Source organism: Erithacus rubecula, assembly GCF_903797595.1.
Source record: "Erithacus rubecula genome assembly, chromosome: 8".
Lineage (NCBI taxonomy): Eukaryota > Metazoa > Chordata > Aves > Passeriformes > Muscicapidae > Erithacus > Erithacus rubecula.
The window spans coordinates 20,885,390-20,898,203 of record NC_136659.1 but is presented as its reverse complement, the minus strand read 5'-3'; the positions used below and the strand labels follow the sequence as shown (position 1 = coordinate 20,898,203).

The 12,814-nt window shown below is 37.7% G+C and overlaps 1 protein-coding gene across 13 annotated transcripts in view; it reads left to right on the top strand.

The window, feature by feature from the left end:
• SLC4A10 (solute carrier family 4 member 10) overlaps window positions 1–12,814 on the top strand; it is a 163,044-nt gene that overhangs the window by 102,291 nt on the left and 47,939 nt on the right. For all 13 annotated transcript variants that reach the window (XR_013774964.1, XR_013774965.1, XR_013774966.1 and 10 more), the window contains one exon: window positions 6,831–7,019. Coding sequence is in view for 10 of the 13 variants with exons in the window: in XM_079311588.1 (XP_079167714.1) it covers window positions 6,831–7,019 (189 nt within the window). In the remaining 3 variants the exon portion in view is untranslated. The remainder of the gene's footprint in view (window positions 1–6,830; window positions 7,020–12,814) is intronic.

The following is a 12,814-nucleotide window of genomic DNA, read 5'->3' as shown; positions in this document are numbered from 1 at the left end:
AAGATTGTATATTTGTTTGGACAGGCACACAATTTTCTTTGTAGCAGAAGACCTTATTCATACCTATGATGCTGAATTCACAGACAGCATCTTATTATAACAGAGACTGCTGAGATGAATTTCCAACACTGTCATCATACATCAGAACAGCATGTTTGTTCCTGAATTTTCTCAAATTGTTTTTAATTTTTCTAAGATGGATTTTGCTTCTCTTGAAAAGAGCTCAATTCCTCTGCTGAACTTTATTCTGCTTAAAAATGCAATTTTTATTACACATATTTTAGGGGAGTTATTACTGTTTTGAATACGTGACATTATTTTTTCATATGTCTTTGCAGTGACTCTTGTATCAGTAAGTTAGCACTCCATGCACAAGGAATTCCTTTGAACATTATGTAGTAATATTTTATCGATCACTTCTGTATAGAACATATGCTAAAAGGAAGTCTGAAAAATCTATGTAATCAAAACAATTTATTTTGGAACTTGTCTCTTGAGGATGTATTTGCCAGAATCTGGCTGTACCATTAGAGAGCAGCTTCACTGTGTTGTTCAAGTTGGCAGATGAAAATGTTCTCTTTTGATATTTTCGTTTAGTTCCTTTAAAACCATGTAGATTCTCATATTACCATCTGGTTTTTTGATTATAACCATTGAATGAACCCAAAAGGTTCCTCTATTTAACATATGATGCCATTTTCTGTTGTTTGGTTCAAAAACTATTCAGTCCAGCCTTTAATGGCAATACTTTCTTTACAGCATGAGCCACAGAACTTGCATATTCTTGTAGTTGTGCAGAGTGTTCTGTGAACAAATGTCAAACCTTGTCAAATACAAACTGTGGCCTCTGTTGCACAGTGGAGCTTTGGTGACTCGCACATATTTGAAATATTCCCATTTATTTCAAATGGTTTAATTGTAGTAATGGTTTCTTTTTAAAATTAAATTTTAAATCTGCCCTTTCCAATCCTAAGATCTGACTGGTTTTTTCCCAAGTAGTCTTTTGTATGTTCCTCACGATTGAATTTTCAATCTGTGTAACAGCTTAATCTTGTGATTGAGGTCACCGGACTCTGCTCAGCAACTCAGGGCATTGCATCCCAAGTGTCCAATTTTATTGATTTCATTAATATCCTGTTAAGCTTTCAATCTGAACAAGTCTTCTTTTACCTTTGCTTTTAGCTGTTTTGCTCCATAATAATGACATATTTTAACTGGCTGGAGTTGAGATTTTATTTCACTGGAGTCTTTTGTTTCATCTGCAATACTCACACTGTGTTATGTTTCTGACAGTGTTTTTATGGTACATTTAACTTTTATTACAAACACTGTAATAAAGAGTGGGATTGCCTGAGTAATCTGCTTCTCTGTTTGACCCTACACCTGTCTTTTGTTCAGCTTTCACCTTCTCACTTACCCAGGTTTCTACATTTGTTTGCTTTATTTTCAGCTTAGCATGTGGTAATAACCTCTATGGAGAAACTGTCAGGTTTTGTTCCTTTGGCTGTGGGTAAATTGTAGATCTCATACCAGCTTCTAAGTAGCACTGTCTTTTTTTGCAGTTGTGTTTTCCCATGTTAACCACGACTGTAGGATTCTTTTTAGATTGCAGAAGTCAATCTCAGCTTGCAAAATTTATTTTTTATGGTGCATCCTCTATGCCTGCAGTTCTGAACTGCAAGCTGGGAATTTTGGCCTTGTCTTTGCAATTTACAGTTTTGTGAAATACTCCTGTTTCTCAGTAAAATTACATACTGTTATTTTTAAAAACAGACATTTTCCATTCTCTCTTTCCTTTTCAAATATGTTAACTGAATAATTGAACCAAATAATTTCAGGTGAAGCTGAGAATAGGATCTGTGTCTCAGAGCACTGGAATGCTCTGCCCTCTTGGATGAGCTGCTAAATCTGCTTAGCTAGTTTATATCCACCTTTGTAAATGATGTAAATGGGTCTTGGCTCACAAGTGCAACCCAGGAATCCTAATTGTTGGCTTTGTATTGCTCCTTCTGCCTGACTCACAGGGGAAGATTTATTTGTGCTTGTGTTTAGAGATATGTTAAGATAAAGGACAGTGTTCCAGCTGATTATCTTGCACAAAGCAATGCATTAGGGTTGCTTGGTTTTTACTTCCCTGTTTTTTAAGGGCAATGACCAGAAGCCGGAAAGATTTTGGCTTTAAAATTGGGGTTTGTAGTCAACTATCACTGCAGTCAGGATTCACACAAAAGCCTGTGTGTTTTATATTTTGTCATTAATCTCTCATTTTGTCCTACAATTGTGCAGTTATAAACTTTGGAAGTGTGAATACTGGCAGCCTTGCTAGTATATCCTGAATTCAGTTTCTGCTGTAAACTATCAGTGCCAACCTACATCAGGAGAATATGAGCCCAGCAATTTCTTTTTGGACTTCACAGGTATTTTGGTACAAATACAGTATGTTTTCTATAAATTTATTCTATGTTTCACCTGAACATTCTGTGTGTTATTGCACATGAGGTGATGAGCACACTGTGGACCTGGTGCAGTGGGGAGTGAGCTGCTGCCACACTTGGGAGCCTCCTTTTTGTCCATTTGCCTGGACCTGTGGGGGTTCCACATGGGTCTGGCCACGTGCCTCTGTGCAAAGCTGGAGTGTGTGACAGATACCTCCAGAGTGAGTGGAAGCAGCCAGCCTGCTTTTGCATCCTTGCCTGCACTAGAGGTGGGACAGATGGAGTTTTCTTTGCTGGGCCACACGTGAGCCATGCTGCATTTGAACTGATACAAATTGTCTGCACCCCAGTATTGTAATTCACAGCCTGGGTAAATTGTTCACAGGTGGTGATAAGTTATAGCTCAGTTTCTGTAATACCTTGTTAAAGTAGTCACATTGCTCACATTTACTCACAAAATTAATTTGATACAGATGATGTATTGTAACTGAGTCTGAATGGAGAAAACATTCTTGAAATTATATGAAACCCCAAGTTTCTTTCAATTATTTTAAATGACCAGGTCAGGGAGAATATCTGTCCTTAACAGCTTGAAAAAAATATTTTATGGTTCCAGTATCAACCAAGATTTTTACTGAAGAAACATCCTACTTTAGTGTACTTGATGTCAGCAGAAATGTTACAGTGTGAGCATTTAATAGAATGAGTAAAACTGCTGCTGGATATTCCACAGGTTCCACATCCTTCTGAAAGCTTCATATGGTAGTGAAGCATCCTTGAGAAATGGAATGGTAAGCTGTGTCTCTGGCTAGAAGGGAGCTGTGCAGAATTGAAAAGGGCATTCAGGTGGAAAATTCTTTAAAACAAAGATTCTTTACTTATTTTTTTTATTTTCATATGGAGTGTAAAGAAATGGCTGCCTGTTCTAGATACAAAAGTGAAGACCAGGGCTTTGAAAATATGAACAGCTTCAACTGATTTGAGCATGTAGGCTCTTCTACTCACAGGATTAAGGAGTTACAGTCTATTTTGAAAATTAAATGTTTATAATGCTCCTTTTGGCCATTTACTCCAGGACTTTAACCATACTGCTCTTGTTTCCAAGACTACCTTTGCAATTAAAGGTGTTACTGATATTGCAGGGAGCTGGGCTTAAAAAAATTATTTTTTTGAGAAGCTTGGGAAGAAACTGAAAAGGAATCCCATAATGATAGGGGAGGATGGACTCTGTCTGTCTTATTCCAGCTCATATCTGTGCAGGACTTGAAAAAAGGGGTCAAAATACAGCAATTTCTCAGAAATTTGACTGTATTTAAGCTCCTACAGCTACTACTGCAACTGGGTTAAAAGAATGACAGCTGAGGGAAATTTCAAGGTAAGAAAGCGCATCTTCACTCTTTCCAAAACTAACAATGCATCTTTTTTTACATGTGGTAGCAGTGTTACAGTTAAAGGGAAGTTGTTTTAAAAACTCAAAAAACTCAAGGTAAACCACTTTCTTCTTTCTGGCAGGAAACAAAAATTGTTAGTCACCACATTGGCACAAACTCTGTGGCTTCTGTGGCTGTTAACAAGTCTAGCAGAGCATCCTAGGGGAAGGAAGAGGATAGGAATTTGATTTTTTTTTTTTCCCCTGTAATTTTCTCTCCTAAATGGATAATCTTAAATATTGACCTTGTCCTCAGCAGTTAATGTATTTTAATACCTAATGTGGAACATACTGTTATTTCAGGAATGATACCATACTAATAGAGTTCTACTTATTTGTAAGCAAGGGGATGACCACAACCCAAAATTTACCTGGCCTAGAGGAATCCTTTTTTTCAGCTCTTCCTTTGAACTCATGTACTAAGGGTGTCTAAGGGCAAGATAGTCATATCCTTAGGGCACAGGCATGTCTCAAAAGGCCATAAAGGAGGAAAATAAATATTTTTTCTTGGAGCAGGAGACTGGTTTCCATTTTTCATGTGTTGCAAATTGTTGTCTCCTTAAAATATTCAGCTGAAAACTTTCCTCAAACTTGTGTTACCCTCTCCTTTGGCTGTCATGTTATCTTGCTGCTCTGCCCCTCTCTCTCTTTCATTAGGGTCTAGAGTGATAAAAATAAGCCTCTGTCTAGACTAGGAGTACAGGGATAACTGCCCTGATGGTGTTTGAGTTAACATTAGAGATGCAAGTTCCCTTCAGGCTCAGCACCCTGAAGACAGAGTTTGCTAGTTTGGGCACATCATGGAGCAACATTGCTCCTTAGTATGAGCTGTTTGGTCAACCCTGCTGTTGGTACTGCACAGGATGTAGTTGCTGGGAGGATCCAGTACAACATTGAAAACCTCTGCCAGATTCTTCATTGCAAAGCTCTGGGCACATTGCTGATGGTCACATCTGTTGGCAGCTGCATTTACCTGGATCCCATCCTTGTCTTTGTGTGTGTCACTGTAGAGATGTAGAATCATTGGTAGCCTCTCCATTGCAAGTGAAACATGCAGGGATCTTGTTCTGCTCTCAAGTGGTGTGTGATACGTTGGCATGTAATGTTGATATTGAGAACATCAGAAAATTTTCTGTATTTTAAGTGTATGTACCATGCATAGGTGACTGTTAGCAATTAAACTCTGCTTTTAACCAGCATAGTTATTTATTGCCTTTTATTTTGTCTCTTGTGTTGCTCTTGGCTGTTATCAAAGACATGACAAATAATGTCTCTACTGATGATGCATCTGCTTTTTATTTTTCCTGCTCTGCTTGCTTTTCCATTGAGTTTACTGGCAGATATGAATCTGACTCCAGCACAGAATCATGAGCTGTCTGGATTTTCAGTACAAGGCGTTTGGACTCAGCTTATTATATCACTATTTTTGTGCAGTACAGTTTCTTCCAATTGATTTACAAGGGCAGTGTACTTACATGCTGTCATACATGCTTTGACACAGAATTTTTTCCTTTATTTTTCTGTTCAGCATCATTACTGTTGGTAGCAGTATTTCCCCAAACAATAACAATAAAAAAAATCCCGCAAAATTCTCAACAATTCTTTCCCATTTGAAACACATAATGTATGCATTAGAATCATGGAATCATAGAGTGGTGTGGGCTGGAAGGGAACCATGAAGATCATCTAGTTCCAATCCCTCTACTGTAGGCAGGGACACCTTTAAGTAGACCACATTGCTCAGAGCCCCATCCAGCCTTGCCTGGAACACCTCCAGGGATGTGGCATCCACAGTTTCCCTGGGCAACCTGTTTCAATGCCTCACCACCTCACAGTAAAGAATTTTTTCCTAATCATCTAAAACTACTCTCAATTTAAATCCATTACCCCTTGTCCTGTTACTTCATGCCCTTGTAAACAGTCTTGCCCTATCTTTCCTCTAAGTTCCCTCTAGGTACTGGAAGGCTGCAATTAAGTCACCCCAAAGCCTTCTGCTTTCCAGGCTTAACAATCCCAGTTCTCTCAGCCAGCCCCTCAGCCTCTCTCCCTCTCCTGTCTCTTATGAACAGCCTGTAGTCATTGATAGCCACACTCCAGTCGTGGAATTTGCCCCACAAAGTGTCAGTAGTGGCACCAAGGCCATAACTTTCTAGCAGCACAGTGGCTTCCAGCTCCTCCTGGCTTTTGTCCATTCTGTGTGCTTTGGTGTAAAAGCACCTCACTGGGCTGTGTCACCTTAACTACAGGAACAACTGTATATGTACAAGTAGTGTTGAATATGAATACATAAGACTATTTTGTGCTAGTGCACTGCAGAAATGGTTGTAATTTCTTAGCAGGGGGATCAGTTTCACTGTCACCTCCTCAAAGTTTCCTCTTGCAGGAACATGTACATCTGGCAGTAGAAATAGATTCTATCTATTCTATCTATTGACAAATAATGCAACAACTTTTCTGTATTGTCTTACCTAAAGTTTCTTTATATTGCACTGGAAGTATTGTAATTATAGTTACAAGAAAGACTCTGGCCTCCTGTAGTAAGTACAAAGGGAATGAAAAAACAGTTTTCTCACAGCATGCTAGTCCTTTGTAGGAAATAGAATAGAGGCTATTTGGAAAAAAAGATATCTTATACACATCATAACCCTGGATTTAAATATGTTATATGTGGGAGTGCTTAAGAACTGACTTCAAAGTTGTTGCATAGGTGACCTTAATTTGTGAACTGCATAATTTTTGTGGATGTTTTTGTATTAATAGAATCCTTTTCTCCCTGCCCTTCCTGTCTCTTCCCCCCTCAAGAGTGAAACACTTCGAGATAAAAATTCCATTTAATTCTGTTGCATTAAAGGAACTGGTGCATTTAATTTTTAATCCTATAGGGTACCAATCATTATAATTGCAATTTAAAAGATAAAACGTTTCCTCTTTCCCCTCTTTTATTATGTTTATGAATATGTTTTCAGATATGATTCTGGACCAGCAGGTGGGCTCTGGGCAGCTCAGTGAGGATGTTCGTCACAGAGTGCACGAGGCATTACTGAAACAGCATCACCATCAGAACCAGAAGAAGCTGAGCAACAGGATCCCAATTGTAAGATCCTTTGCTGATATTGGAAAGAAGCAGTCTGAGCCCCATTCCATGGATAAAAATGGTAATGCTTTATTTTCCATTTTGACCCTTCAGCAGCGTCTGCCTGTTTGGAATTGCACATGCTTTGTAGCCATAGCTTAATATTCTGATTCTGCTCTGAAAAGCTACCCTGTAAATATGGTACTTTTTGCATGAGAGTGGCTCCTCTTATGCATTCAGATTCACCTTTGAAATTTGGCAATCTTGCACAGCTCAGGGCTGGGCAGAGCTATTTGAGGGAACTCTCTGAGGTGCTGGGAGCTGTGCTGGTGTGTCTCAGCATCCTGGGCAACTGGCATGGCACATTGCTCCCAGTGCAGCTTAGGGACACTTCAGGTGCTCTGTGCAATTCCTCAGACTGAGCTTGAGCATCTTTGCACAGGGTTGTTCTGAACTGTGGACAGGCTCCATCAGTGCCAGAAATGTGGTAGGACTATTTTCGACTTCTGTTGACTATCCAGGACCTATTTATTTAAAATTTAGTGGATTGTTGAAATAGTTTCTAAGTCTACAATAGCTGCTGCTTCAGATTTTATAGGTGAGTTTGTGGGGTTGAAAAAAGAGGCAGACATTTCAAGATGGCACTGTTGGAGAGATGGCACAAAAGCTATAGCTTTCTCTTTCAGAAAATCCCTTTTGGGAAAACCAGGATAATGTGAATGAGAAATGCTTGCAGAGTGGTTCTTGAGTAAAATATTGACATATATTTTTTTTGTTTTTCTTGCTTTTATAGAAGACCTTACAAGGTGTATTATTGTTGCAGGTCATCATAATGAAAGATCATATCTTATTGCCCCTTCCTTATTTGCATAAACAAAGGTCTGTGTTATGAAATGTGCAGCCAAATTTTGCAAATATTTTTCAGTTAACTGCTATTCCAGAAATTCTCTTAACTGTAGTGAAATCTGAGTCCCTTCTGCTGTCTGTTTTAGAGCCCTGCTGAGCTCCTTTATCACCTTGGGAAGTGGGGAGTGAGGAAATGGCCACAGCACAGGGAAGGTCAGGATTGCAAGAGGAGTCTGTGTCTCTGAGGCATAGGACAGAAGGGCAAAGAGCAGTTGTGTGGCTGATCTGGAAAGATGGGGCTGTCGATAGAAAGGTTAACTTGATTTCAAGGAAGAAGCTTTTGTTTCAATCATTGCCATATAAAGTTTTAAGAGATCTAAATCTAGTTGCTTCCCTGGGGAAGACTCTCAGACCTAAAATGCAACATGTAATTTCATCTGATGAAGATATTAAATAGAAACCTTTATGGTGTCAAAGTATAATTTTAAGAGCAAGAAAAAATAATATTTACTAAGATGTGTCTGATTATGCATACGGATGAACAATAGGGTCCATCCTTTTTAAGGCAAATTTCTTGTTGATTTATACAGATACACTTTTGCTGATGATTTAAAAAAATATTCAAGAGACATTAGAGAAAGTTAATTATATAATGATCCTGTACTTGATTTCCACAGGATATAAGATGGCAGCTTGCATGTCATTAAGCTTTTTGCAGTAGATCTTATGTAATAAATAGGCATTAGTTGCTTTAGGAAGAACCTTCAGGGAAAGCTATGAAATTATCATGAGCTCAATTTTGGTAACTTTCTGTGTCTGTTAGTGGAATGGATGCAGTAATTCACTCCAGAAACATCTTAGTTTTGCCCAAGTTTCTTCTGTCAAACTTCCTAGCTCTTCCTAAATTCCCCCAAAAATAAATTTTCATCCAGATAGCATCTAAGTCCATATTAAACACACTAATTTTATATACTCAGTAGTTAAGTTATTCTCTTAAGTAGGGAGATATGTTATCATTTTTCATTTGCCTATTTTGCAAGATGGAAAAATCCCAAATGCATTGTTCATGTGCTTGTGTAGAAATGTCTCAGAGTACTTTAACCTCTGTTAAAAAAAAACACCTAGTCACTTTTAATGTGTTAATTTAAATTAAATATACCAATAGACATAATAGAAATTATATATGTATGTAAAAAGATTCAGTAGTTTTAGGGATGCTTATGTGAAAGTATATTAAATATCTATCTAAACCACAGTGAAAAGTTTTAAGCATGAACTTTCTGGAGCTGTTTTTAAATCAATTTGAAGCACTGCTCTTCTACTTTTGTCCTCTAAGTGCTAGTGCATGTTTGTCAGTCTCCTGCATTGACCTCTTCAAAATTGATGATGGCCCTGTGATTAAACAAGGAGGATTTGTTTATTAGAGGTGTTTTTCTTCTCATCCATTGCCCTGTTACATTAAAAAGTCTGAATCTTACTTTATTGCCTGAGTTGCATTGAAATTACTACTAGCTTTAGAAAAAGGAAATCTAGTCTAAGCTTTTTGTTTTAAAAGGAACTAGAATTTTTTCTCTTTTCAAGACAACTACACATAAGCAGCTCACAGGTCTGAGTGGCAACTATTGCCTGAGTGTTCCAGAGTTTAAAATGTGGGAAAGAGAGAATTCTGGAGAGCTGCCTAGTTTCAGGTACACTAACTGTACCTCTTCTGGCATACTCCTAGTTATTTCCTCATCCTGTGTAACTTGCAAATGTATGTGCTGTAAATTATGGAGAAATCTGCACTAAAATGCTCGGCTGTCAGGAACTCTGCTGTTCTTAGGAGCTTGACCAGGGGTATAAATGAGGTTTCTGATAATTTTCTCTGCCAGTGCCTCCCAAAGGCTGGAGTTCAGCTACAGTGTTATGCTCACTCAGATGTACTTTTCATTTTAGATTGCCATGGAGTGTCTGTACAAGCTACTCATAGTAACATAAAAATGAGCTGTTAAAATATAGGTTGAAAAGCAAAAAAAGTAAAAGCTGAGTATGTGTAAAAGGAAGAAAAATTAAAGGTATATAAACAACTTATATTATTGTCCAAGAGTGTGCTGTAAGACACTGAGGACAAACTGGTAAAAAGCATTCAAGGCATAATTTTAATCTGTTTATTCCCATTTGCCCACAAACGTTGTGTAGAATCTATGAAGGTAAAATGTTTCTAATATTGCCATCAGTAGCATCATTTTCCTCTCCATTTAATAAAAAAGAAAGAATCAAAATATTGTTGCTTTTACTTTCTGGATGATAAGCTTAATTCCTAGAAGGCTGCAGGAAGAGAAACAGATCATCTCAGGTACTGCTGGTGACCTCAGAGCCCAGTTCACCCGTCAGAGTCAGGGCTTTCCATAAAGAGCAGGAGCTTTAGGAGGTTTGTTCCTGCTGAAATGAGGCAGAGGAACTGGGACACTTTTTCTGCACAAATGGAAGTTCTCTCTTTGGTTAAATTTGAGGTTTGTGTTAGACAGTTGAGCTGGAAACAATCCTTAGCAGTCTGTTGATTGCAAAAAAGGTGATTCAGAGCTCTAAGTCCCTGATCTGTGGGTTATGTGGTACAGCTGAAGATTCAAACTCCCTTCTTTGTCCAAGTTCTTGACAATAGTAGCTTATCAATGTGTCAATTTTCAGATGTTCAGGAGCAAAGTCTAAAAATGAATACATAAATTAATTCAATATATGGCAGCACCACTGACAGGCCATTGTGATATCTTTGCTGGAAGATAGTTGTACATATGTTCTCCCTCCATTTTTCTTTGTTTATGAATCTGTCAGACCATCTAATTAATTTGCTTTGTATTTAGAAGTATTATCTTTTGTTTACAATGGCTTTTCTTCACATCCTCTGCAGGGCTAAGATGTCAGGGTGCTATGGATTTACCATGCATTTTTAATGCTGCCATGCTGTGTTTAACTTTCACTTTTCATTAGGCATCAAAACTGTGAGAATTAAAAGCCTGCTTTTGATGTTCCAGTAAAAAACGACAGTCAAATTTGGCATAAGAGCAGGAAAAATGATTTTTTTTAATAGGCTAATTTGACACCAAATACCCAAAATAGAGGGTGGCAAGTGACTTTAGCATAAATACTGTAAAAGACAGGTGAAAAATATTTATTTTTTAATTGGAAAATCATCTTTAGAAAGTTTTGCTTTGTAAAGCAATTTAACCAGTTTTTACTGAGATGAATAGGTTTCACACTCTGATACCTCAGAACTGTGTTTGTTCCTATTACATGGCCTTGAAAGCTAAAGACAACTGCAAATATATTACACCTCTCTCTTTTAGAGGAATGCTAAAATAATTTCATAAGCCTCTCCCCTTTTATAAAAAGGGTTCTGAAATTCAGAGTTGAAGCATGTGTTGCACGGAAAAATAACTGATTCAGTGAAAATGTAGTTAGGAAAAGCAGTTTTCATCATATAACATTTAAGTTTTTACTGGCTATTTAATTTTAATTTTAGTCTATGGAGTGTGTATGTTTTATATATATGTGTATATATGTATGTATATACATATGTATATGTATATATGTATATAAAATGAAATCTGACAGGCGTTATACTGGTTAAAGTCCAAGAGGAAGGAACTTGGGAGAGGAGTATGGCAGGCTAAGTCTCTTGTATTTTCATGCACCTTGCTGAAGTGTTCTTTACCTACAATAGCATGATCTTATGCCTGTTTTCTGTTCCACACTTTTGCCGTTTATTAGAGTTTCTCCTCCCTTGACATCAGAGTAGGCACATTATTAGTGTAAAAATTGGGTTACATGACACATCATGTCTGATTCTGAGAAATTCTTTAATTCCAAGCAGAGGTTTATTGGTATTCATAAGAGCTTGAAGAAAGCAATGGCATATTAAATTTGGGATCTTCAGAGTTAATAGCATGAGCTGCTGAAGCTGTTCCTTTTGACATGTTCTTTTTCAAACCTTTTCCCTGTTATTTCAATTAGTATGATGGGCTGGTTTGGACTTTGTTTTTTTTCATGGCAGTGTGAGCACCATCTTTCAGTATCCTGGAAAATCAAAATTCCCAGTTATGTTATGGTGTTAGTTACCTTCTTCAGTTTGCCAATCTTTTCTAAAGATCAGTCAAGGATTTGTGCCATAACTCAGAGCGAGCTTACAGCATGTGAATGTCCCATGTCAATGGTGTCACCTGGAGAAAGGTGGACACAACCTGGAGCCCCATGACAGGGGTGGGGAGGCATTCCCAAGTACATGACCATGAGCTTTCACTTTGGGAGTAAATCACAACCAATGCCACTGATTTACTCACAGGTTTTCTGAAGTATTGGATCTGGATCAGGGGAATTGCTTCAGCTTACCTTGAAGAGAAGGCAAACTCAAAGATAATTAATTCTGCCTTAAAGTACCTAATGTTCTATTTCTTGTTTTATATTCTCAAATGTGTATATTTTAATCAGGTTGTATTTTCCACAGGTTTTATACTACTAAAATATAACTTGTATTTGTGAGCATTTTCATCTGATATTTATTCTTTCTTTCTCCACATTTCCTTGTAGCCATGATAAAATGTGTAATCTGTATGTATAAAACTGTATCATTCATCTTTGTATTTCTTTATTTTGCTCTGTCTTTGTTGTGTCTGTCTCTAACAGGCTCATCTCATCTCTGTATCTTCCTCATCTCCTATCCTTTGGGTTCTGTAAACTCCCTGAAGGTTCAGAGGTAGTATAAGTACCTATTCTTGCTTGGGCTTCAGATCATTTCAAATGTACACCCATGTCTTCATCTCAATTTCTTGCCAGCATGCAACTTCTTGCTATAGTGATATTAGAAAACACCTCAGGCCTTTGTCCACAGCTGTGGCACACTGAAGGGAAGTTTGTGTGGAGTGTTTGTTTTGGTGGGGGGGACAGTGCCATTTCTTTATAAGTTCATTTTCTTTCATCAGTTTATAAAACTGCAAATCACAGCATTTTAGTTTGTACTGCATGACTTCATGTGAATTATGCTTGAGATATTCAGGC